Here is a 27,529-nt window from a genome sequence, read left to right as displayed (position 1 = left end):
TTGGATGGTAATGGAGGGGTTTCGGAGCAAAAGCTGGAGGTTTGAGAAAATAACAGAGGAGCGAATAGAGTCTCTGAGGTTTGTCAGAGGCGTAGGTTTCATTTGAACATCAGGGCACGTCTCCAAGCACTCTGGAAAAATAAAACAAACAAATAAAAAATGATTTAGAGAAACTTTAAAAAGTGGTTCTTAGCTGGTTCAACATTTCTATCTTACAAAATCAAATGGGATGTTCTTACAATTAAAGAAAATGCATTAGCCCAAAAATAATCTCCTCCCATAAATGTTGTGTCTTAAAAAGAAACTCCTACAAATACATATGCAATAAGTTCAGCCGCAAAAATATCCAGGCCTTTTCAGCGCTAATTTATCACAGCGTGACTTTAGTAAATCCTGACAGTAGTTTTTTAACGCCAAGAGGGTTTGCGCTGGCGCAAGCTGTTAGTAAATCTTGAACTGTAGTGTATATAATTTAAATAGAAAGTTTCATACCAAGTGATGAATTTGCACCAAAATATTTACAAGGCATTTCATGCTAAATTCTTGACTTTGATAAAACCAGACAGAAGCATGATTGGAGGGACAATTCACTCCCTCTCAGTCTAACGCTAGAGATGTGAAACATGCATGCTGTGAAAATTGCAGCACAAGTGAGAAGAAAGGATGAAGGAAAGAAGGGGAAAGGGAAGTAGAGAAAAGATAAGATCCCCAGGATTCTGTGAACACTATCCACTAGTGTCCTACACTTGTGTCTTATCTCCCCTTCTGCAGACACCCTTAAGGGACACACACACACACGGTTTTGTGCTTTATGTGGACATTCCATAGACACAAGGATTTTATTATACTGTACAAACTGTATATTCCCTTACTCTAACCCTACCCCTAAACCTACACCTACCCTACCTACAGAAAACTTTCCGCATTTTTTACATTTTCAGAAAATGTATACGTTTTTTTCCTCATGTGGTCCAAAAAATGTCCTCGTGGGGACATTTTGTCCTCAAAACATAGGGTTTACCAGGACCACACACACACACACATACACACACAAACACACAAATGTTGGGTTTCCACTTTCAATGACAAGGATTTTTATACTGTACAAACTGTATATTCTATCCCCTTACTCTAACCCTACAACCTACACCTACCCTACCTAAAGAAATCTTTGTGCATTTTTACATTTTCAAAAAACATCACTTAGTATGATTTATAAGTTTTTTTTTCCTCATGTGGTCCAAAAAATTTCCTTGTGGGGACATTTTGTCCTCATAACAGAGGGTTTACCAGGACCACACATGAACACACAAATGTTGGGTTTCTGTATATTCTATCCCCTACCCATTACAGAAAACTTTCTGCATTTAAATATTTTCCAAAAACATAATTTAGTATGATTTCTAAGCTGTTTTCCTCATGGGGACCAAAAAATGACCACACACACACACACACACGTCTGGTTTGATGTAATGATTGTTATACTGTACAAAGTGTATATTCTATCCCCTTACTCTAACCCTACCCCTAAATCACAGAACACTTTCTACATTTTCACATAAAAAAATTAATAAAATAAACCTAATTCTGTACGATTTATAAGCTTGTTTCCCCATGGGGACCTCAATTTAGGTCCCCACGGTGACATGAGTCCCCATGAGTCTGTGTGCATCCAGGTTGAAGTCCCCACCGAAATAGAAAAACATATTCACACACACAAATTATCATGATACAAATCATCCGAAGTTAACAAAAAGTAACCAAAGTGTCTTCATTTTACTGTCACCACCCTGGATGCTTTTAGAAAAGCACTTTTTTTTTCAGCTCAGCAATAAAATGAATCTGTGTTTCTAATCTATAACATTCACAATCAACTAGTGAAATATAATCTGGATTAGAAATACATTTAGCCATATCCTGAAATACAAGAAGGATGAACTATAACAATTTATGTAAAAAAAAATCTTGTGACAATGAAAAATGATACATGAATGTAGCTGATCATTATCAAGACAAACCAATATTTTTATGTGCTGCCATCACTGGATGACTTGTTGGGAGGCCTGACTCCCATTCTCGAGGTTACAAATGCCAAATACAACTTTCTGCCTCCACAAGTGTTCCAGTATACACAATTTTAACAACAGACTGTAGAGTTATGACTTCCATAGATCATATCCTTGGGTTTGTTTATGAAAACACCATCCTACGAAGCCCTTTATCAGTTGCATATTATTGGTGACGCATATCTTCTGTATTTCAGCACTGCGTCAGTCACCATGGTGATTACCGTCACTGACTCTATTCACAGTGCCTTGGTCAGACTTTTTGCTAGACTAAGAAGTACTAGTGCTTGCAAGGCTGCAAAAGAATAGTACTATAGTTTAGACAAGCTTAGGGTTTAGTCTGTAGTTGTGTTGTAGTTGTAATGACATGCTGCATCGAAACCACCATTCACTACCATTGTCTTGATTCTCAGTACATCTTGTTTTCAGTCTCACTGCATGAGAACGAACACATGCAACACTATTCTTTTATTTTAAAGATTCAAGAATGAACGGGCTAATATGTAAATAAATGCAAAAAAGGCCAATCATAATTGAGTATGCAAATATTACAATGGCATGCTCGTTGTTAAATCTACTGCAATGAAAATGAAAGAATTTAAAACAAAAAGTTTAAAAGGTGTAAAGTATTCAAAAGTTTGGGGTCAGTAAGATTTATTCAGCAAGGATGCATTAAAGGGATAGTTCACCCAAAAATGAAAATTAGCCCATGATTTACTCACCCTCAAGTCATCCGAGGTGTATATGACATTCTTCTTTCAGACGAATAAAATCTGAGTTATATAAAAAATGTTCTGGCTAATCCAAGCTTTATTATAGCAGTAATAGTTGCTCTGTTTTTGAAGTCCATAAAAAATGCATCTGTCCATCAAATAACATGCTCCACGCGGCTCTGGGGTGTTAATAAAATCAATGCGTTTGTGTAAGAAAAATATCCATATTAAAAAATGTATTTAATTTTTTTCTATGGCTCTGCATCAGCCGTCCCCGCGCCATCACTTCTGGCGAATAAGGTCAAAATCTATTTCTATTTATTCTATTTATTTCTATTTCAAATAAATGCTGTTCTTTTGAACTTTCCATTCATCAAAGAATCCTGAAAAATGTCAGAAAACGGCTCTTTTTAAATGACTGGTTTTCCAAGTTACAAGCCACTCAGCATTTTCACTGGCCACAATTTTCACACCGATACCATGGCGAAAAACTGCCATATAGATATGTAAAATGGCTGCTGTCACTTTAAAACATGACGCACAGATCCATTATACTGTTACACATGCGTTTTCTTCCTCAACTGTTAACATACACTTAAAACACAACTGACTGTGTTTACATGCATACTCACCAAGAGTGGCATTTTGACATTATTTTGTATGTATTTGACTTTTCAAGAGTAATAAGCAGCGAAAAAGAACTTGATTTAGTACTGAGGGCGGCTTTATGTGTGCACACTTTGGGTGTGAGCACGACATCTGCATAAATTAGTAAAATTATGTGCAATATGCGCAATCCTACGCCGAAATTCAAGCCCTGTAACACCAACAACATTCATCCGGAGAAAGAAATGAATGTGTGAGTGAGGGGAGGCGGGTTTTGTGTGTCAACTCGCTGTTGGAGAGATGAGAGAGCTGGTATCGTGTATCTACTCTGAGGAAAATGAGTATTGGAAGCGTTTCATATATTTCAGTATCGATATGCATCGATAGATTATTTCAGATGCCTTTTTAAAAGACTACATTTGAAAAATGTATATATTATATATACAATTCAACCCACCAAAGTGGCTTGAAGGAGTGACTGCGTGTTAATGTCAAGCTTTGCATATACGGTGTTTTTTCAGTAGCCTTTTTACTATTGAAAAAAAGTGTGTTGGATCAGTATTTCACTAGAAGCCTTCAGGTTTTTATTTGCACAATAGGTTTCGAGAGTAAAGGAGAGGGCAATGGAATAATGCAGGCGTCATTTATAACAATTGGGATTCATGATATGAATAATAAATTACAGCTGCTCCTTCACTTGTTTTTGCTTATTACTGTCATTATTTATACCTGCCACTGCAAATAATCCAATTGATCATCTGGCCAAAACAGCATTTATCTTCAAAAGTTTCTGTGAGGGGATTAACCCAAGGCAGTTTTGGCAATAACCACTGGTGCACCAAAAACAACCAACAAACAAACTGGCACAAACACACCAGGTAAGCTGAGACATTTCCAGCTGCGGTTTGGGTGCGCTCAAATCAATACGTGCTGATCAAACATTTATTGTTCCAAAAAGTGTTTCCAAGCACTGTCATGTTTGTTCACGTCACTTTAGTGGCCGTGCCTGTCAAGTGTGTCTGCAATAGTGCGTATCTGCTTTCATGGTGGTAGAGATTGAGCAAAGGTATACCAAATTCCAAGTTCCCCCTCCTCCCTTTAACACGAGTATCCCCGCAGACCTTGGGTAATTTGAATAAAGTGTCCTCCAAGGTCTGAGAATTCAAGGTCTCCTGAAATACTCCAGGACACCTTTTCGCCACTCCGCCCTGCCCCCCATACACCTCCAAACAACATGTCTTCTTAAAATATTTAATTGGAAGCAGTAAACCCCTGATTAAATAAAAACGCACTTTGAAGACAGCAATATGAGCTCAGAGAGTAATCTGAGAGCGAGAGAGAGAAAGTGAGAAAGAACGAGAGCGATCTTCAATTACTGTGCCGAAACCATGTCAAGCTTTTCTTTTTTGATTCAATAAAATAGGCCTTAAATATTCAGGAGCTGTTTCTGGGACTAATGAGTCCTCTCCTTGAGTGATATTATTCCAGTGGAATGAAGTGGTAGTGTGAGGGAATATTTGAGGAGGTCGGTGGATGCATTTCTAATGGGCTTTAATACTAACCCTGGGTTCGCCCCTGCTACATCCCTTGTCGGGGGTAAAAAAAGAACCTTGAAATGGCATCTGAGCTGAACTCCCCAATGACATGACATTCACTACCATTCGATTTCTTTTGTTTGACACTTTAAGTACACATTAAATTGATCAAAAGTGACAAAGGTGGATTTTAAGTGATTATTTTATTATTGTTATTTAGATATCGTTACATCGTTTTAAAATAAATGCTGTTCTTTTGAAATTTTCTTCACAGAATCCTGAAAAAATGTATCTAGGTTTCCACAAAGATATTAAGCAGCACAGTGTTTCTTGAGCATCATATCAGCAAATTAGAATGATTTCTGAAGGATCATGTGACACTGAAGACTAGAGTAAAGATGCTGAAAATTCAGCTTTGCCATCACAGCTTTGGTGAGCATAAGATATTTTGGTAAAACACTGGGGGACACATATTCACTATTAACTACGGCTTTTGCCTCAATAAACTCCAAATTTTAATAGTTCATAAGGTAGTTGTTATGTATTGGTATAGGAGTAAAGAATTAGTTCACTTCAAAATGAACATTTCCTGATAATTTACTCACCCCATGACTCACCCATGATTCTTCAGTGGAAAAGAAATTAAGTTTTTCGAGGAAAACAAGATTTTTCTCCAAATAATGCACTTCAATGGCAACCAAAATGTTGAAGGTCAAAATCAATGCAGTTTCAAAGGGCTTCAAAGGGCTCTGCACAATCCCAGCTGAGGAATAGGGTCTGCGCAAGATGAGCAATTTAAGTTAAAAAAGTACATACATTTTTTTTTTTTTTTAGAAAATGACAGATGGTTTCGCTAGATAAGACCCTATTCCTCAGCTGGGATCGTGCAGAGCCTCTGAAGCCCTTCGAAGCCCTTTGAAACTGCATTGATTTGGACCTTCAACCCTTTGGTTGCAATTTAAGTACATTATATGAAGAAAAATCCTGTTTTCCTCAAAACCGTCATTTCTTTTTTGACTGAAGAAAGAAAGACATGAACATGGATGAGATGGGGGTGAGTAAATTATCAGGAAATGTTCATTTTAAAGTGAACTAATCCTTTAAGGGATGTAGAATATGGTCATGCAGAATAAGGCATTAATATGTGCTTTATAAGCATTAATAAACAGCCAATATCCTAGTAATATGCATGCTAATAAGCATCTAGTTAATAGCGAGAATTGAACTCTAAAATAAAGTGTTACCGATATTTCTTTCAAAAACATACAAAAAAATCGTACCAATCTTACCCACACTTTTGAATGTCAGAGAGAGTAAACTTAAGAGACAAGGAAAGAGAAGGGTAAAATGATGTAAACTAATGAAAATTAGTGGCAAGGGACAGGTAAAGGAAAATGAAAAGCAAAGGGTAAAGTAACTGTAAAGGAAAAGAAAGGGAAATAGCATGTAAAGAAAAAGTAAAAGAAAGAAAGAAATGAAAAGGAAAAAAGAAAAAAGATAAAGAAAGGAAAAGAAAAAGTAAAGAGATTATGGGGAAAATGGAAAAAAAAAAACCCCCGAAACAAATCAAGATTCAAATATCAGTCTTGACATTGAATCCATTCACTGGAAATAGGAAAGGGTAAAGGAACAAAGTGAAGAACGGGAACAGAAACAGGTAATGTGAATGAAGGGGTAAAAAAGGGGTAGAAATAAAGAAATAAAGAAAGACAGAAAGAAAGCAGACAGACAACAGAAAGAAAGAAAGAAAGAAAGCAGACAGACAGACAGACAGACAGAATGAATGAATGAAAGCAGACAGACAACAGAAAGAAAGAACAAAGGTACGAAAGAAAGAAAGAACGAAGGAACGAAAGATGAAAGCAGACAGACAGAGAGAAAGAAAGAAGACAGACAGACAGACATAATGAAAGAAAGAAAGAAAGTAAGGAAAGAAAGAAAGAACAAACAAACAAAAGCAGACACAGACAGACAGACAGACAAAGAAAGAAAGAATGAAAGAAAGAAGACAGACTTCCAGACAGAATGAATGAAAGAAAGCAGACAGACGACAGAAAGAAAGAAAGAAAGAAAGAAACGGAAGAAAGAAAGCAGACAGAAAGAAAGAAAGAGAGAACGAAAGAACAAACAAACGAACAAAAGCAGACACAGACAGACAGACATGATGAAAGAAAGAAAGAAAGAAAGGAAAGAAAGAACAAACAAATGAACAAAAGCAGACACAGACAGACAGACAAAGAAAGAAAGAACGAAAGAAAGAAGACAGACAGACAGACAGACAGACAGACAAAATGAAAGAACGCAAGACAGACAGACAGAAAGCAGACAGACAGAATGAATGAAAGAAAGAAGACAGACAGAATGAAAGAACGCAAGACAGACAGACAGAATGAATGAAAGAAAGCAGACAGACGACAGAAAGAAAGAAAGAAATACATAAGAAAGAAAGAAAGAAAGAAAGAAAGAAAGAACAAACGAAAGAAAGAAAGCAGACAGAAAGAAAGAAAGAGAGAACGAAAGAAAGACAGGCAGACAGAAAGCAGACAGAAGGAAAGAAAGAATGACCGACAGAAAGAAGGGAAGAACGAACGAACAAACGGATGAGCGAAAGCAGACAGACAGAAAGAAAGAACGAAAGATCTTTTCACTTTTGTTTTCTTTAGAAAGGGTAAAAGAAAGGAAGGATGCAGAGCACATACAGAGGAGACGAGCGCAGAACGGAGGACAGGAGAAAAGAGGAACGGCTGTAAGTTCTGTGAATCGATTGGTAGAGGAAAAAGCCTGGGCTCTAATGTGTTGCATGTGAAGGATTTACTGTGGAGCAGAGCTACTGAATCAATGGTGTAGAAAACACATCATTAGGACACAGTCCCCCCACTCCATTCTCCCAAAGGACCCCGAGACAGTATGAACACACACTACAGTACATGCAATAAATACAGCTCCACACTTCCGAACGCTTACTCAGTCTCACAGTCTACTCACACAAGCACACAGATGCATTAAAGAACCATACAAAGGGACGATAAACACAAACCTACACACTCGCTGGGGCCGGGGTGCAAGGGTGTGTTCTGGGGGACACCGCAATATGACCTAAAGTGCACTTTACTATTAGCGACCCAACTACTTTCCATTTACGCTCATGAATACATCTTCACACATCCGACACATACAGTGTAACGCTACAAGGCAGGTCTTTCTATTTCTCTCTCGCGGCTTTTCGCACACACTGCTTAATTCGACCAAGCCTTTTTGAATTGAATTTACATCACCTTTTGGACAGATAATAGAAAATTCAGCCGTGTGGTGTTCAGAAGTGGACAGTCAATTACATCCTGCCTCTGTGGGGCTTCACCGAAGTATCAAGGATAAGCCCGTCTGCAAGCCTCTGAAATACAAGAACTGAAGGTTGCACTAAAAGAGGGTAGAAAATATCTTTGGCTCACCAAATATAGTATTGTTAGAGCAAAGATGCGAGGGAGTGTGTTTAATACCGAGAGCTTGTTAGCGAGATGTCATGCAGGAAGGCAGTAAAGTCAAGGTTTACATAAATGTGCTGCCAAGCCACAGGACTAATCAAACCCGTAATGTGGCATTTCAGAGCGGTTTACAAATCAACGTCCTTCCCGCTGGCAGGGTCGGAGAGATGGACAATGCTACGAGTGGGCTTTAGCCCCGGAAGTTTCTGTCACTAATAAAATCATTCAGAGCCGCAATCACAAGCCAACCTTTTGTAGTTTATTCTGCAAGTTAAAGCTCATTTAAATTATTGTGCACACTTTCAGTCCTGCAGACAACCTTTTGACTTTTTGGTCAGATTTGTGCGCCATCCAGATGAAGAGCTGAATATTTCAAAGGCATAACTCTGATAACAAAGGGGAATGTACAATTGCGCTCGAAGAGTTTGCAAATTCAAGACACGAGACTGACCACTTAAGGTTCTTGCCAGTCTTTTATTAAGAGACAATTCCACGAACCTCGCCGTATTTGACAAATCGAGAAAATAACCGACACACAACAACCCTTCAAAAGTTTGTCAGACATGAATTCATACATTTATTCAGTAAGACCGCATTAAATTGATCAAAAGTGACTTGTGTTACAAAAGATTTTTATTTCAAATATAAAAATGCTGTTTTTTTTTACCAAAGAATCCTGAAAAAAAGGATCAATATTGAACAGCAGTACAACCGTTTTCAACTTTGATAATAATCAGAAGTGTTTCTTGAGCAGCAAATCGATTTCTGAAGGATCATGTGACACTGAGACTGGAGTAATGATGCTGAAAGTTCAGCTTTGCCATCACAGGAAAAAATTACATTTAAAAAAAATATTAAAATAGAAAACAGATATTTTTCAATCGTAATAATATTCCAAAATATTACTGTTTTTATGCATTTTTATCAAATAAACGCAGCCTTGGTGAGCATAAGAGACATCTTTTTTTTTACAACAATTCAAGTCCTACATAAAGCTAAAAGGGATAAAATTCTTGTATTTTTTAAGAAACAATATTTAGCAGTAAACACTTTGAGCGTTTCTGTGACTGAAAATGTTAGTGGGTCTTTTTAATTGTTATATTTCCAGTACTATCATAAAAATTACACCTTAGTAGAATTCAACATTCGTGACCCTGGACCACAAAACCAGTCATAAGTTGCACAGGTATATTTGTGGCAATAGCCAACAATACGTCATTGTATAGGTCAAAATTATCGATTTTTCTTTTATGCCAGTAAGTAAAGATCATGCTCCATGAAGATATTTTGTACATTTCCTACCGTAAATATATAAAAAATGTATTATTATTAGTAATATGATTGTGTTGCTAAGGACTTCATTTGGATAACTTTAAAGGCGATTTTCTCAATATTTAGACTTTCTTGCACCCTCAGATTCCAGATGTATAAATATCTCGGCCAAATATTGTCCTATCCTAACAAACCACACATCAACGGAAAGCTTATTTATTCAACTGATGTATAAATTGACCCATAAAAATTGTTTACCTGACTGGTTTTATGGTCCAGGGTCACATTTATTTTAAAGTATATACAGGTGCACTTTTGTCTTTGTCTTATATACATACACTCATTAGTACATATTCAATTATTTCTCTAACAATGTCTAACAGCGCATGCATCACAGTATCCGACAGCATTCTCTGATGGAAATTACATTTGAGACATTTTTGGAAAATAATGACTCTAGTCTAATTTCAAGGCATCCTAAATACCCACAATGAAATAATATTTTCACACAAAATTGATGAAAAATGATCAAATCTATACAGAAAGAACATTTGAAAAGTAGGAAAAAGTAAATGATGAATGAAAAAAAATCAACCCTTGTGACATTAAAGTGCCTAAAGTTGAAGAAACACCTAAATTTAAAGCATAAATGAACGGATACCTTTCTTAAAGTATTACAGACAACCTTGCACCATACGCATCCACAGAGGTCCGGCTTACATACCCAAGATCCACCTGCTAGAGCTGAAGCGCAGACCGGCCAGAGCGCAGAGACCGGCCTGCCGAAAGCGAGCGGGTGCGTGGCAGGGTGACCGGCCTGTCTGTCTGCACCTCTCACCCTCTCTGTGCCGTCCTTGCATTGACACCAGCAGACACAAACAGCTCCTTAATATTCCCCCGCGGTCCTCTTGTCTCATCCCGTCAGTGTCCCGCTGTCCTCCTGGCCGCGTGGACAAAAGGGACGGGACGTTCCGGGCGGAGGACATGAATCATTATGCTTCCTCTTTCCGGGATCGCTCGCATGCCCATTGATTCTACCGACTTAATTGGCTTTATTAGCCAAGACGGGAAGCCGGTGAGGGGCTTCTGCGGCGTCTCCGTCTGCACCCCCCTCTCCTCCTCCATCCTTCCATCCTTCCACCCAGTCCTCCTCAGGAGAAACCCAGTGTAATTGTTTTCCCTCTATCTTCTATGTCATTGTCGGATGGGTCCAGGGGGATTATTAGTAACCCTGGGTCCCTCAATAATTCATCCTAAGCTATTTATACACAAATGGAGAGTCCTTTAAACTCTCCCTCAGTGAGCTTATCTACTGTTCAGATGGAAAGGGAGAGAGCGAGAGGGAGGGAGAGAATCCAAAGAGATTGTAAAGGGTGCAGAGAGCGAGTGAGAAAGTGAGCGAGAGCGATGTGTACCTCTTTTCAGCAGAGACACAATGACCTGTTTCTCCAGTGTTTTCGAGTTTCAAGGTGACGCTGGCATACTCTCTCCCTTCTCGCCTGCCAACCCGACAAAAGTGCCATCTCGGGAATACGCTCGCTCACACAACGCTCATTAATGGCTTCTAATCTGCCAGCTTTTCTACCCATTTAACGCAATTAAGACGTTTACTAAAGCTAACATGGACCGGCAATCAACTCCAAGGACACAGCAAACGTGCATAATAGGATTTGTAAACAGACAATGTTTTATCAAACGCACGCTCGATATCCTTTCCAACGAGAGCGCGGCCCAGACAGGAAGTCAAGCTGCCTCTCTACAGGAAACAGAGCATTATGGATGCTCTCCTAAAATCCTGCACATGCACACAGACGCATGCTGCGAAGGCCCTCGCGGCTGCTTCATGCTGATACCCATGTTCCTCCCTCTTTTAAAAAGAGGACAGCTAAGCTGCTCAGGGTGAGGAGGCCCACGGTGGAAGACGCTTCTACAATCCTCAAAACTCGTCATATTTATCCGTTTGGCAGAGCAACCCTACGCTATCTTTCTCTCCTTAAATAAGTAGGACTGCAGAGCTTCAATTTCAAGTCTTTTTTTGTAAATGTAATGCCCCCGGGCAGGGCATCCGAGGTAGAGTAGCAGCATGCAACTACACGTGGGTATGACGCGGGAATTAAATGTGAGAGAGTAGTTTGCATAGACTAGATAATTTGCCTACTAAAAGCCAGTCGTAGTTATCAGTGTCATCAAAGACTGGGACATTATTACAAAGCCAGAGAACCTTAATGCAGTCTGCTACCTCCAGACAGGTCTAAATATGTCTGCATCGACTGGTGGTCTCCAGGGAAAACAGAGTCATGAATTGAAACTAATGAAAGACGCTTTCTTAGGAAAAAAAAGCAAAGCAAAAGTACACTGTGTTTATTTCTTAAAGGTGAGGAATCAAAGATTTATGCTAGTAGAACTGCATAAATGAATTTACAAACGAATAAACAAATTGCAAAAATGATAAACTAATGAATGAAAGAATGATAGAACAAACAAACGATAGATAGACGGACAGAACAAACAAACTTTAGATAGATGGATAAAACAAAAAAACGATAGATGGATAGATAGATAGATAGATAGATAGATAGATAGATAGATAGATAGATAGATAGATAGATAGATAGATAGATAGATAGATAGATAGATAGATAGATAGATAGATAGATAGATAGATAGATAGATAGATAGATAGATAGATAGATAGATAGATAGATAGATAGATAGAACAATCAATTTTTAGATAGAAAGAGGGATATAACAATCAAACGATACATAGATGGGTAGAACAAACTAAATTTAGATAGATAGATAGATAGATAGATAGATAGATAGATAGATAGATAGATAGATAGATAGATAGATAGATAGATAGATAGATAGATAGATAGATGATAGATAGATAGATAGATAGATAGATAGATAGATAGATAGATAGATAGATAGATAGATAGATAGATAGATAGATAGATAGATAGATAGATAGATAGATAGATAGATAGATAGATAGATAGATAGATAGATAGATAGATAGATAGATAGACAGATAGAACAAACTAACTTTAGATAGATGGATAGAACAATAAAACGATAGATAGATAAATGGAAAAAACAAACAATAGATTAGATAGATAGATAGATAGATAGATAGATAGATAGATAGATAGATAGATAGATAGATAGATAGATAGATAGATAGATAGATAGATAGATAGATAGATAGATAGCACAAACAAACTTTAGATAGATGGATAGAACAATAAAAAGATAGATAGAAAGATAAATGGAAAAAACAAACGATAGATAGATAGATAGATAGATAGATAGATAGATAGATAGATAGATAGATAGATAGATAGATAGATAGATAGATAGATAGATAGATAGATAGATAGATAGATAGATAGATAGATAGATAGATAGATAGATAGATAGATAGATAGATAGATAGATAGAAAGACAGACAGACAGACAGACAGACAGACAGACAGACAGACAGACAGACAGACAGACAGGGCAGTAGATTCACTTGAGATTATTATTTAAAACCTCTGCTAAAAAGCTTTGCCATGCTGGGAATGGGCTGGTGGGGTGAGGTAAGGGTGATCTCTGGGGCCATTAAATTGCAAATGAGTGATGATGTGCTAGAGAGACTCCCCCCGATCACGAGCCACTGCTGCAGACATAAGGGCCTCTCATATACCTCAGCCAACACCAGACCCAGCTGGGTCCACTGGATACACAGCCAAAAGCTGCACAGGGTGTCTAGTCCCCCTACACTTCCTCTTTCCAGTCCTCTATGTTTCAAGCTGAAAGGGTATTAGCCTGAGTGCCATACAAACTCACATTGTAAATTTTAAATAAATCCACATCCTTACAACAAACAGGTTTTTTTAATGAATCAGGCTGGCCTGTAAGAACACAACAAATGCATGCATTCAGTGTCTCACCGTCAGATCTGCATGGGTGCGAGTGGGCTCTTTTTTAGCTCCAGACCGACTGCGACCCTGCATTAGAAGGTCGTTCTCTGTCCGAGGCCGTGATGGCCACAAAATAGTGCTTAAATCTTTAAAAACGTCACCTATAAATTACTGCAAAGGACAGCGGGGTCAAAGCTTGGCGTGGAAACCGGCCAAGAGCCATCAATCTGCGGTGAGGGTGACATCTGTCTCAGGGACTCCCCTGTTCTCTCTTTCTGCCTGATTCCTTTCACTTTTATCCGACCCCCCTCCCTCACCATCCATCTTTATCACGCTCTTTCGTGCTTTCTTGCAAATGAAGGTCCCCCCACTAAACCCAAACATATTAAAATTCATGAGCAAACGTTATGTCGCATGTATTTCAACGAAGGGGCTTCAAGCACCCAGGCTTTTCGTGGCATCACTTTCAGTGCAGGTTTAATGCCCATTTTGGCCATGAAATACAGATTTTCTGCCTCAGAAAGTGGGCTCTGCACATTTTAAACTGCCACGGAGACTTTCACAGCACGGTTGAAATCCAACCTGCAACATTCAGACTTCCATTCTGAAGATCCTTGAGTTTCCCGACAGCATTCTGTAGTCTGACCTCCCCTATTTCTCTCTCCATTCTTCTTATAACTTATTCATATATTCTCCTAATCCCCAAAACAAACCTTAAAAGACGCCAGCTCTCACACCTCCATTTGAAAAGCAAACTACATGCACTTTTAAATCATGAGATTAACTTCTTTTTTTTTTTTAACACTCGGATGGCAGTGGGTTAATGAAAAGGTTAAACTGACCCTGAACGTCGGTAACATTGAATTTTTGGGTTCCTGACAGACTGAAAAGTCAAGCAAAACAACTTTTTATTTATTTATTTCCGAACAGTCTGCAAGCATTCCTAAGGTTTGTTTTAGACATTTTAATCTGAGGATAAAGGCGCGTGTAAGAAAACACATAGACAAAAAGGTTCTTGATGCGCTAGCAGTCCGGTTGGTCTTTAAACGTCTAATGCCGAATAAATTTCAGTCCAATAAATATCATGACATTAAAATCCTATTTACATGCAATAACACTGAGTGGGAAAATCACTAATGAGGATTTATTTATTAACAATGCCTCAATAAAAAAATCGTAGTCCCCTATGAATAACAAATAGACTGTTTCAGTAGACGTCAAGCTAATTATAATCTCATAATGGTTTAATAGGGGGTTGTTCCAGAGTCATTACGTGTTATTCTTGGGGTACACAAGCGCCTTCAAATCGCTTTTGTATCAAAGAACGCTACGTAGATACACGCAGCTTACTTTAAATGCTATACATATACACTTACGCATATATGCCGCATGCATAAACATTGCAATCTCTGCGCGCTGGAGTCGGCCGGTATCATATCACCATCTCGATCTGCTCTGACTGCAGGCAAAGCGTATCCTCCACCCTCATGTGTCCCACAATGCCCTCCTGCTTCTCTGAAAACGACTATCCGCACATCCTCTGTTTTATATCAAACCCCGCATGATAAATCTCAATACAGCTCAGCACAAGATGGTACATTAGCATAGGTACGAGAACACCTTGTGTCTGTACAGACGTACTCTGTGGCAAGTCCTCCAAATAATAAAAATACAGATGGATGGCTGTTCTGACATGTAGCTCACAAAACAGCAGTTGTTAATGCACTGTTGCTTCTGTCATACAGAAAAGACAAATTATGCTTAATATAGCTAATCTATTTGACTGTTCAATATGACATAAACAAATGCTGGTTCAGCCATGTATAATAAGATGAGATAATATAATGCATGCAAGCCCAAACATCAAGTACCAGGATGTTTTTAGCTACCACATACCACATTCACAAGCTGTTGTTTACAAGGTAATAGTAGGTGAGTGTTGCATAAAGCAAAGACCCATTAAGGGCCCGTAACTCTGCCACACTGTGTGCACTCATGCTATCACTGACCCATGGAATATTGTTTCATCTGTTCATTGCAGGGTTTTTAATACTACCGCTTCCTGCAATGCATGCATGGAAACTCAAATAGTTCTGCACTTTGGATCCATAAGTTAAGTTTAACGACTGTTCATTTGTGTGGGGATGTGCTCAGTAGTACATCTCACAGCCAGGCACACACATCTGGGAAAGAGATTTTCACACAATCGGGACGAACACCATTTACAAAGTCTACACATATACTAACCCTTGCACAGAAGCTTTTTTGACATTGATATATGATTATGTTAGGTATTTATAAAGGTGCTAGGATGTGATTTGATTCTAGGTCTCCTTAAAGAAAACTGCACCAGTAGAGAAAAACATCTTGCATTCAAGGAGGGATCGTTTTTATTTGTCTTCCATAGGAAAAGATGTGAACCAGAACTGGTGCAAAACAAAACGTCTACTGAAACAGTCTATTTGTTATACATAGGGGACTATGTCTTTTTTTTTTATTGAGGCATTGTTAATAAAAAATCCTTATTAGTGATTTTCCCACTCTTATTGCATGTAAATAGGATTTTAATGTCATGATATTTATTGGACTGTAATTCATTAGGCATAAGATGAAACAAAACAAAACAAAACAAAAACCCCACGAAAAATAAAAACAAAACAACCCCACAAAAAAACTAAAAACAAAACAAAACTACAAAAAATGTATTGAGGCATTGTTAATAAATAAATCCTCATTAGTGATTTTCCCCCAACAAACGAAAACAAAACAAAACTTCTACTGAAACAGTCCATTTGTTATTCAAAGGGGACTACGATTTTTTTTATTGAGGCATTGTTAATAAATAAATCCTCATTAGTGATAATGATATTTATTGGACCGAAATTCATTAGACATAATATAAAACAAAACAAAACACAAAAACAAAACAACCCCCCAAAAAACGAAACTAAACAAAACGAAACAAAACAACCCCCTAAAAAACTAAACTAAACTAAACAAAACGAAACAAAAAAAACCCTAAAAAACGAAACAAAACAAAACGTCTACTGAAACAGTTGTATTTGTTATTCATAGGGGACTACGATTTTTTTTATTGAGGCATTGTTAATAAATAAATCCTCATTAGTGATAATGATATTTATTGGACTGAAATTCATTAGGCATAATATGACACAAAACAAAACAAAACACAAAAAAACAAAAACAAAAAAAAACAAAACGAAACAAAACAACCCCCTAAAAAACGAAACAAAACGAAACAAAACAAAACAAAAAGTCTACTGAAACAGTCGTATTTGTTATTCATAGGGGACTACGATTTTGTTTTATTGAGGCATTGTTAATAAATAAATCCTCCTTAGTGATAATGATATTTATTGGACCGAAATTCATTAGGCATAATATGAAACAAAACAAAACAAAACAAAAAACAAAATAAAAAAACAAAACAAAACAAAAAAAACCCCCAAAAAACTAAACTAAACAAAACTAAACAAAAACAAAACAAAACATCTACTGAAACAGTCTATTTGTTATTCATAGGGGACCACATTTTTTTTATTGAGGCATTGTTAATAAATAAATCCTCATTAGTGATTTTTCCTTTGGATTTTAATGTCATGATATTTATTGGACTGGAATTCATTAGACATAAGATGAAACAAAACAAAACAAAACAACCCCCACTCCCCCCCCCCCCCAAAAAAAAAAAATTGTGCTAAACAGCTGGCTAAAGATTTCAGTTACCAATAGAGCATTGTACTCTCGGCTCCATTTATCACATTTCCACAGATTTTCAAAAAAAAAAAAAAAAGTATATACTGCAAAAAAGGCGTTCTAAACCTACTCAGTCAAACAACCAACAGTTAGTCCAGTACAACCAAACAGTACAACCAGGTTCATTGTAATTTTACAGCTTCAATGTGTAGCCCTATTTACAATCGGCTATAAAAAGACACAATGATGATTAACAGCACACAGCCCCTTCATTCCTTTCTAAATAGTTTGCTCTCTTGTTCTCCTTCTTTGTGCTCGTTTACATCAAAAAGTAATTAAAATGTTGCTCGCTTAAATCAGTCCATACAATGAAAACGATCTAAGCTATTACCTGGGCTTTTGCCTGCTTTTAGTTCTCTACCTCACCATTCTCTGCACACTAATTAATGGAGTTTGAATACAGCATCATTAGACTAACAAATAGGTAACGCTTCACATAATGAGAAAAAAAGAATTTAAAATGATGTAAAGGGCTCAGACAAAAAGAGCACACTGGTGTATTTTTAACAAGATGGATGCCATGTAGATTCTCAGATCGCATCAGGAACGCTTAATTAAAAAAATCATGTTGAATTAAACTGACAATGTGGTTGGTGTTATTTTTTTTAATGGAGTAAAAAAGTTTCTGAGGAGAAAATAAGCAATCATTGGTCTAAATAGGTAAAAACTAGGGTTGCAAACGGGCTGAAAATTTCCTGTTCCAGAATTAGACAACCTTAATGCTTCCCTTCTTTGCTCATGGGCAAACACAGAATTCGAACCAATCACATGAGACATAAACGTCATGTGACAAATCCCTCTGGAGGCATATCTACATCATGTCGGCACTGATTAGCTACTGACTATCCTGAGTGGTGACGTCAAATGCAGCTAATGACAAAAAAAAAAAACATTCACAATTTATTGTCTGCAAAAAATAGGCAAAAAGCAAAACAATGTATATAAAATCAACTGCGCTAACACATAGATCCATGTTTTTTTTTTATTAGTTGAATAGTTAAGGAAAAGTTGAATAGTTAATAAAAGGATATATATGTGCAAAGAGCTTCTCTGAAGCATTTTGACTGACAGCTCTTGACACCTTTTCTTAGCCTTGCCTAGACAGCAGTGCACATATCACTCCTAAACCCTTTAAATATTTAACACACACACACACACACACACACACACCACAATAACACTAGGATGATGCAACTAGTTTGAAAACAGAAACTATTAATTTAGCTAAAGTTGTTGTCAGAAACGGCAAGGCTTCGGAGGTTCTTAAATCAAAATTGAGATTCACAGGCAGGGCGAGATAAAACCAGTGTGCCGCAGAGGGGGGAGTGGCCTCTGGCTTTTTATCGGCACAGTTTATAAGAAATTACAGCTAAACCTTATAAAACTTTTAAGGCTGAACCCAGTTTAGCCCTGCCTTGCTCTTCGAGTCGCGCTATTTAAATATATGAAAACACAACAAGGCCATTACGCCGGACATAAATCTTGCAGGATAAAATTTTAGGAAGCCTGCAAAAGCTGCGCAGCGTAGCATATTTGCATAGTTTTCAATTTGGAAAGTAAATCGTCTCCGCCAAGCGGCATTACTTCCAGTTTAAAAGTTCACACAGCTATCTGACGGAGAGTTATGGGAGACAACAGATGAAATTCACGAGATGAGCGTTTTGGGATTAGCTGTTGCACATAAACATGTCTCCCTGCCGTCCGAGCGACTGAAAGAACCGAGATCCGTTTTAAAGTGCCCCGAGGTATGAGAAAATGGCTACATTTTGGCCCAATTCAGACAGCACAACAGGGTCACGCCAGCTAATAAGGGCCACCGCAAGGTTAGGACTGCTAGACAGGTCCTCTATCCTGTAGAACGCCAAACCTGCTGCTAACACATGCGGCGTTCCCTTTTCCCTCTCTTTCATCAGCAAGTCATTGCTCACCTTGAGTAACTATCTTCTCTTTTGATGGCCGACCTCTGTTGCAATCGCCTCAAATTACACTGGGTTTTGCCACCCTCTCGACTGTCCGGTTGAAAAATGGGCCCGCTCTCACGGATGCATATTTACATGCATGTTGGTGCCACCACTGCTACTTATATTCAATGCAGACATGCTGCATATTGAGAAGGCGACCTACGGACAGCGGCGACCTCCGCAGTGACACGTCGACTCACTCATAAACAAAACAGACGCATCGATCATGCGCACTCCAAGGGGGAGCTTGTCTGCGCTTTCTCTGCGGGGATGAGCAATTGGCGACTAGAGGCTTGAGAGGGATTTGGGATGGGCCGAGGCTCGGAACATCTGCAGATCCGAACGAGCTAGAGAGGGGGAAAAAAAGAGAAACGCTGTGTGTGCAGATGATGCAACAGCAATGCAATGGTGAGTCCAGGACGCGAGCTGAATTAACACCAAGCCGCAGGAGGAAAAACCCAGCATTTCTCTTTCTCCGGCAAGGACATCCAATTGTCTTTTGGAAAAATCCTGCCCGGAAACTCAGGTTTAGTTGCCCAGAAACAGACTTTTCTTCCCTGTTAACACAGTCTCTCGATAACACGTCACCCCCAATGGAAAACATTCGTACTTGTACATTTTTCAAGGAAAGCTTGTTTGGACCATGGAAACACAGCCGTCTGGAAAATGAAAAACATGTCGGACATGGATATTTTGAAGTTAGAAATCATGGTAACACTTTAATTTAGGCTCACTATTAGCATGCACATTACTAGGATATTGGCTGTTTATTAGTACATTAATACCCTATTCTTCATGACCATATTATACATCCCTTAAAGGGTTAGTTCACCCAAAAATGACATTTCTGTCACTAATTACTCACCCTATTATTGTTCAAAACCCGTAAGACCTTCGTTGATGTTTGGAACACAAGATATTTTTGATGAAATCTGAGAGCTTTCTGACCCCTCCATAGACAGCAACACAACAACCCCTTTCAAGGCCCAGAAAGGTAGTAAAGAGATCGTTAAAATAGTCCATGTGACTATGAAGCGAGAATACTTTTCATTCGCAAAAAAACCCCAAACAAAACTAACGACTTTATTCAACAATGTCTTCTCTTCCCTGTCAATCTCTTACATTATTCACGTTGTTGGGCTATTCACACAGTGCACCGCTTCATTATTGGCCGAGCACGATCCCATACGTTATTTTTGTTTGTTTTTTGCGCATAAAAAGTATTCTCGTCGCTTCATAACATTAAGGTTGAACTACTGTAGTCACATGGACTATTTTAACGATGTTTTTACTACCATTCTGGGCCTTGAAAGTGGTCGTTGTGCTGCTGTCTATGTCTCGGATTTAATCAAAAATATATGAATTAATTAAATATCTCAACATCCAAAGATGAACGAAGGTCTAGAACGACCTGATGGTGAGTAATTAATGACAGAATCTTCATTTTTGGGGGAACTATCCCTTTAATCCTACCCGATACCTAAACTTAACAACGACCTTACTAACTATTAATAATGAAAATTCTGTCATCATTTACTCACCCTCAAGTTGTTCCAAACCTGTGTGAATTTCTTTCTTCTGTTGAACACAAACGCAGATATTTTAAAGAATGTTGGTGACCAAACAGTTGATGGTCCCCATCGACTTCCATAGTATTAAAAAAACCCCCTAAAAACTATGAAATTCAATGGGGACCAGAAACCAAAATTCTTCAAAATATCCTCTTTTGTGTTCAGACTCCGGTTTAGAACAACATGAGGGTGAGTAAATAATGAGAGAAGTTTCATTCTTGGGTGAACTATCCCTTTAATCCTACCCGATACCTAAACTTAACAACGACCTTACTAACTATTAATAATTAAAATTCTGTCATCATTTACTCACTCTCAAGTTGTTCCAAACCTGTATGAATTTCTTTCTTCTGTTGAACACAAACGCAGATATTTTAAAGAATGTTGGTGACCAAACAGTTGATGGTCCCCCCAAAAAATTACTATGAAATTCAATGGGGACCAGAAACCAAAATTCTTCAAAATATCCTCTTTTGTGTTTAGAACGACATGAGGGTGAGAGTAAATAATGACAGAATTTTCATTTTTGGGTGAACTATCCCTTTAATCCTACCCAATACCTAAACTTAACAACGACCTTGCTAACTATTAATAAGCAGTAATTAGGTGTTTAAGGCAAAAGTCATAGTTAATAGTGAGAATTGGACCCCTAATCTAAAAGTGTGACTGAAATCATAAATACAATTTGTCCATCTTCACTCCTCAAACACAGAAGCTAGCTGTGAGCTGCAGCAACAGTAAACAAGACAATGCTAACCGTCCCAATCACAGACTTTGCAAGCAGGGAGTGATAGTCATTCGGTGCATAGAGGCAATCTCCCCGATGCTAAAAGGCGTGCAAGGAGAAGATGTTAAAGTCCGCAGCATGTTTCCTGTAGCTGCTGGTGACCGGTACAAATGGCCTCTATTAGCTGTGCTGAGTCACGCAGAGCAGCCAAATGAAAGTGCTGGTGAATGGAGGACTCAAGAACTCCCCCCAGCTCAGGCCTGCATGCCCCAAGTACCCGGTTTTCTCCATCTAACGCTCTTTTTTACTGTCTACTTCTATTACTCAGTTTAAAACAGAAGCCCATTCCTGTGCTAAACTCTCTTTTAGTCTGTTTTCATTAATCTTTTGGTTGTGTTTCTCCTCTTTCTCCTGCTCTCTTTTTCAATCCATCACTCTCCCGATCTCCATCCTTTAGCCGGTGTTGTAGCATTCGCCTCTTTCTCCCTCTCTCCCGAGAGACAGGAGTCTAAAGACTAGATAACTGATGTACAGAATCATTACTTTGGCTGCTCAGGCATGAGGATGAATGAAGCCCCCTCCGCTCAGCGTCTCATTAGAGTCTACACGTAAAACGCATCGTGCTTTATTCAGTCATCGCTCCAGATGCGTATCCAGCATGGCGAAATCAAACGTATGCCCGCACGCCGCGTCTGCATATCAAAAACGGAGCGCGAAAAGTAGACCATATGCAAGGGAATAATGACTATCAAAAATAGAATTCAGCAGCATAGTACGAAAATGCAGCGTCTCCTCCTACGTGCTTCTTTATAGCATCAAACGCGTTCCCTCTCCACCTACACTCATCACAACTTCAAACGCTCACGCTTCTCAACGATGTTTGCTTCTGGTGTTTACCTGCACAACGCGGGATCGCTTTCTTGACGATTTTAGAATCTGCTGAAAATGCACAGCTAGCAATTAAAGACATAGTTCGCCCAAAAAAGGAAAATTCTGTCATCATTTACTCACCTTCATGTCGTTCCAAACCTGTGTGACTTTCTTTCTTTATTAGAACACAGAAGAAGATATTTTGAACAACTTTGGGATCCAAACAACATTGGACCCCATTGACTTTAAGTGGATGGACGTTTTTCACCACATTCACAAGAAAGAAAGTCAACAAGGGTAGTAAATAATGACAGGGTTTTCATTTTGTGTCTGGGCGTGATCTCAACCGTCTACACTGGATGTCACGTCAACATTTAACCAATCATCTGCAAAGAGCAGAAACTACCTATAAGCGACACCGATATTTGCACTGAAAAGCTTGAGGTTCTGCCGTTTCCGTTATCCTAAGACCCCGACAGAGAGCTCTCAGGACCTCATCTCAGCGTGGAGTGTAATGGCAAATCTTGAACGATGTGTGTAGGAGGGTAAGTGAGTGAATAAATGGATGACAAAACCCCTTCTAGCCTGTGAATGGAAAGAAAAATCGCATGATTGGAAGAGGAGAGACGGCAGAGACATGCAAGCAGGCTGGAGGAGGTGATAACGTGTGAAGAGAGGAAGTGGGTGGAGGTGGAGATGGATGAAGGGCCAAGATGGAGAACTTCCTATAATGATGAAAAACAAAACAATACGATCATGTTAATGATCAAGGAGGGCAGACTACTGTAGGAATAGAATATTTATGGTGCTTTAACAAAACGATCATTTGTCTGGGAGGCACTGTCAGAAAAACAAAGTGCTTTTAGTGGTTGCTTGGTAGCGTTTCGTTTGTCACTGAGGCAGATCCTTTACCGTCCCCATGAATTCTTATTTTCCAGTGTTTCATTAGAATGATTTATCTGTGCATATCATTATTTTTTAAATGCATGTGCCCTTGTAATCTTTAATCAAAAACATTAACGGCCCAGCCTCCTCACAACGACATATCTTCTCTGATGACGTGTTCACCAATGATCCCTCGCCGTCAGGAACCTGTCGTTCACATGAGATCGCAGCAATTAGCAAAATCCAGAGTGGACAAAATCATACATTGTACATTTTTAAGTACAATCAACTTGGACGTTTAAGTCATTTCAACTTAAATGACATTCATCTTTTATAACTTATAAAAAAGATGCAAATTGCTTAACTTATTTTGATGAGTTCAAGCAATGTGAAACATATGTTGTCCTAACTTATTGATCACATAACGTTTTACAGTTTTTTTCTTGTTTGAGAAGCCGTTTCACTGTCACAATAGGGGGAAAAAAGACGACAGCAACTTCCCAGCAAGCATTAGCCATCATTTCACCATCTCGGTTAACTATATAATAGTCCGGCTATGAGTAATCTGAGTAAAGCATGTCATTTTTGCAAAAGATGTATACTATTCCATCGTGTAAGAAAAGTCAACAAGGTGTTTGGTTTCATTTCTTTGACATGTTCATGTTCTAGATGACTAGTCTGTTCTTGGGCTATGGTTAAACATCTATTACATTTTCACTGACAGCCCAAATGTTGCCTTGTTTTAACCTAGACGTCAGGGCTGTGTTTGGACGGCTATTAGACGTCTTGTTGGGTTATGACTAAAGGGATAGTTCGCCCTCATGTCATTCCAAAACGTTGACGTCCAAAATGACCTTCATTTTATGGACTGAAAAACTGTCAAAATATCTGTTCAACAGAAGAAATAAATTCCTACAGGTTTGGAACCTCATGAGGGTGAATAAATGATGACAGAATGTTCATTTTAGGTCCTTTAAGGGTACATATTAGCACTTTTTAAGGGTGCTGGCCTAGTGACAAGGGTACTACTTTTCCTGAAAGTGAAGGGAAAGGTCAGTTTTTCAAAACAGCATATTAAGTTCTTGAAGCAAAGAGAGCTCCAAAGCGGACAGGCTCCAGCGTACTGCAGGGAGAACGGCACTGCTGCCAAAGGGAAATAGATTTTGAGAGACACTGACGCCAGTGCTTATGTTGTGGAGAGGGAGTGAACGAGAACCTAAACTCAGCCATAACATGGAGCCAAGCAGGCCTGACGACCACACTAGTGATACGGGCCCTGCAGTGGGGGGGATGGGTACAAAGGACCATATATTGCAAAAAGGAGACAGTTCCTAGAATCAGCCGCCACGACTCCCCATAGTTCACAAGCAACATGATTAACCACTGGACGGGGAGTACTCCAGCGGTGCTATTAATAAAAGATAACCTCCTACCCTCCCCAGATCCACTTCTCAAAGCCACATTTTTGCTAGGCACATACAGAGGACAGCTTTGTTTACTACAACGGAGGGACTTCATCCCTGGGGCTTGGGTAAGCAGCTTCTTCCCTCGACTCCCGGGGTTGGATGGGTAAATTAGCCACTGATGTGACCCTAAAGCCAAACAATGTCCTCTGGGTTGGGGATCAATTAGACAAGCCTGTGAAATAATGACCCCCCTGGGAAGATCTTCCTAGGGAGACCCCATTTGGACCCCTGGCTGAGGGATTCAGGAATTGATCTTTCCGAACACACCACAGGTACACAACTTCGGCAGTAATTACCACACTGCAGGACCAAGCGAGCGCACAAACAAGGCACAGTTGCGGCTGAACCTAACCGGAGACGCGAGTTGCTGCGTATGACACCAACTGGCAAAGAGGAGATAAGCAGGAGGTAATTATAGTTCGGCTGCTGTTACTGCTAGAACACACCACGCTGAAATGCTATTGTTTGGACTGTCATCATAAATTAATATTTTATTGTGAAGCAATAGAACAGGAACAATCAGGGCTACACAACCCCAATTAAGAGGTTACTGGACAGACTCTTTCAGATCCTATCATTGCTCATAATGTTCTCTTTCATTGTCCTGACGGCTGCCATTTACCTTTAGTTCTTGCACGGTCATACTTAGACAAAAGACTCCAGTTAATAGGCTACTTGGCTCAGATAGTATACAAGGGAGTTTTTGTTGTGCACAACACGATCTCTAAAGAAAACTAATTGGGGGAAATGTTTATAGAACCTCACACACGCACATTGATTTTTTTTTTCTATCACGGTGGGGACTGTCCATTTGCTCCTATTGTTTTTACATTGAATGAATATTATTTGATTAGGGTTTTTTAATCTTTATATTTTCATTCAAATATTAGGACCATTGGCTGGTCCCCACAGTGTAGATTTCAGGCTTTTCTTTCCTTGGAACATTTAGTCAGCACAATGTAGGCAAAGCCTGAACACACAGACGGACAATGACTTCAGACTAACAGTGATGGGCTTATAAAGCGAGGTGCACCTCAAGACAGCTTCAACAGAACTCTACACGCTACATTTAACAATGGGTTAATGGTTTTTTTTTTTCAACACTGTGTAAAGACCAGTTTTAACCCTTGGATATGCACGTTTGGAAGGAGATAAGCGTCACTTTTATCCCTGGGTTATGCAAGCGTCGCTCTAACGAAACAATACGACGCTAAAACATTGTGTCGAGTTGTTCAGCAACAGACACCAATCACAAAGTGCCTCAGTGCTTACCTCATTAAATATTCATGCGCTTTGTACAGTCGCTAAAACTTTCATGCGCCGTGTTTAGTCTCCACGTCTGAGGGGAGACGCGTTAAATGGAGAGATGAATAGACGGTATTGATTTCGCTCTACATAGCGACTTTTCATACAGATGAACAAGCAGTTAATAAACACGTCGCGTGCAATATTTGTCAAGCATAAATATTCAAATGAGAACGTTGAGGTTTAGACATGCACACCGTGGAATCTCAAAACTTGACTACCCAGAATTAGCAACAAACCCGGGAATTATGAACAGTGCAGAAGAGAATGAGATACGTCCATTTCAAGTGTAAAAAGCCCATTTATATCCCTCCCCCCGCCACCCCATATCCTCAAAATAGGACCGCGTAAAAACCGATAAGTAGCCTACCATTTGCCTTAACCAAATTCGCTTCGTGTTGGCTACGGAACAATTCAAAATCAATACTTAACTTTCGTAGTACACCAATGAATGAATTATTCTCTAATATGTTAAATTCATACATGCATAAAAAAAAATAGCCAGTGCATCCAAGCCTGTTGTTCACAGCATCCGATTTTATGATGGAAACGGAGGCAAATCAAATCAAGACATAATAGTGACAGGCATCGAGTGGGAAAACGTACCTTTGTGCATGCCAGTGAAGCGGTCTTTCAGCACGGTGAGCTCGTAGATCTTGCCAAATTCCTCGAAGAGCGGCCGGAGGTCCTTCTCGTCCAGGTTGCGGGGTATCTGTCCGATGAATAGTTTGATGGCATCGTGGTCCTTCATGGGAATGGTGGCGCAGCTCGCGGGACTGTGAGAGTGGCTTATTCCGTTCACGAGCCCGTTCGTACTGGCCGCTCCTCCATGCACCGCGGCGTCCACCTGTCCGTTCGTTAAAGTTGCCATGTTCACCGCGAGGACTTTCAGCTGCTACGCCTTCTGAAGTGTTTCAAATGACGGGATGAGACGTCCTACTCTGGGTTTCGCCGAAAATGCACAGATGCAAACACGTACCATTGAACACAAGTCAAATATCAAACGCGTTTGCTCGTCCAGGCGGAGGCGTGTTTCCTTGTATTTGTCCCTTACTACTCAATTCATTCATTCATGTAATAAAAAACAAGAGAGAGAGAGAGAGACAGACAGACAGACCGTGAGCGTTCGCTTTACCTCCGTTCCCCTCGCCCCTGCTTCTAGCTACCCTTTTATTTTTTGCATTGAGAAGTCGGTATGGGTGTCCTCCCGGTTTAAACCGACAGGGCTGTCTCAAACGCGCTCAGTGCAGCGGGGAGGAAGAGGAGAAAAAGCAGCTCCCTTTATGTCACACGACGCTCTCTCTCCCCCTCTCATCGTTGTATAGTAACATGGTATGCTCCGCCGAAGGAGAGGGACTATAAATAAAGAAAATATCACATTTACA

The 27,529-nt window shown here is 39.2% G+C and overlaps 1 protein-coding gene across 1 annotated transcript in view; it reads right to left on the bottom strand.

Annotated features, from left to right (window-relative positions):
* The window catches only part of celf4 (CUGBP, Elav-like family member 4), a gene marked incomplete at its 5' end in the record, with an annotated part of 104,350 nt that extends 77,335 nt beyond the window's left edge, over window positions 1-27,015 (bottom strand). The window contains one exon of the mRNA XM_079834941.1: window positions 26,751-27,015. Within this exon, the coding sequence (XP_079691067.1) occupies window positions 26,751-27,015 (265 nt within the window). The remainder of the gene's footprint in view (window positions 1-26,750) is intronic.
* Window positions 27,016-27,529: the final 514 nt, after the last annotated feature.

This window comes from Gobio gobio, assembly GCF_949357685.1.
Source record: "Gobio gobio genome assembly, chromosome: 14".
Classification (NCBI taxonomy): Eukaryota; Metazoa; Chordata; class Actinopteri; order Cypriniformes; family Gobionidae; genus Gobio; species Gobio gobio.
This window is presented reverse-complemented; position numbering and strand designations above follow the sequence as displayed.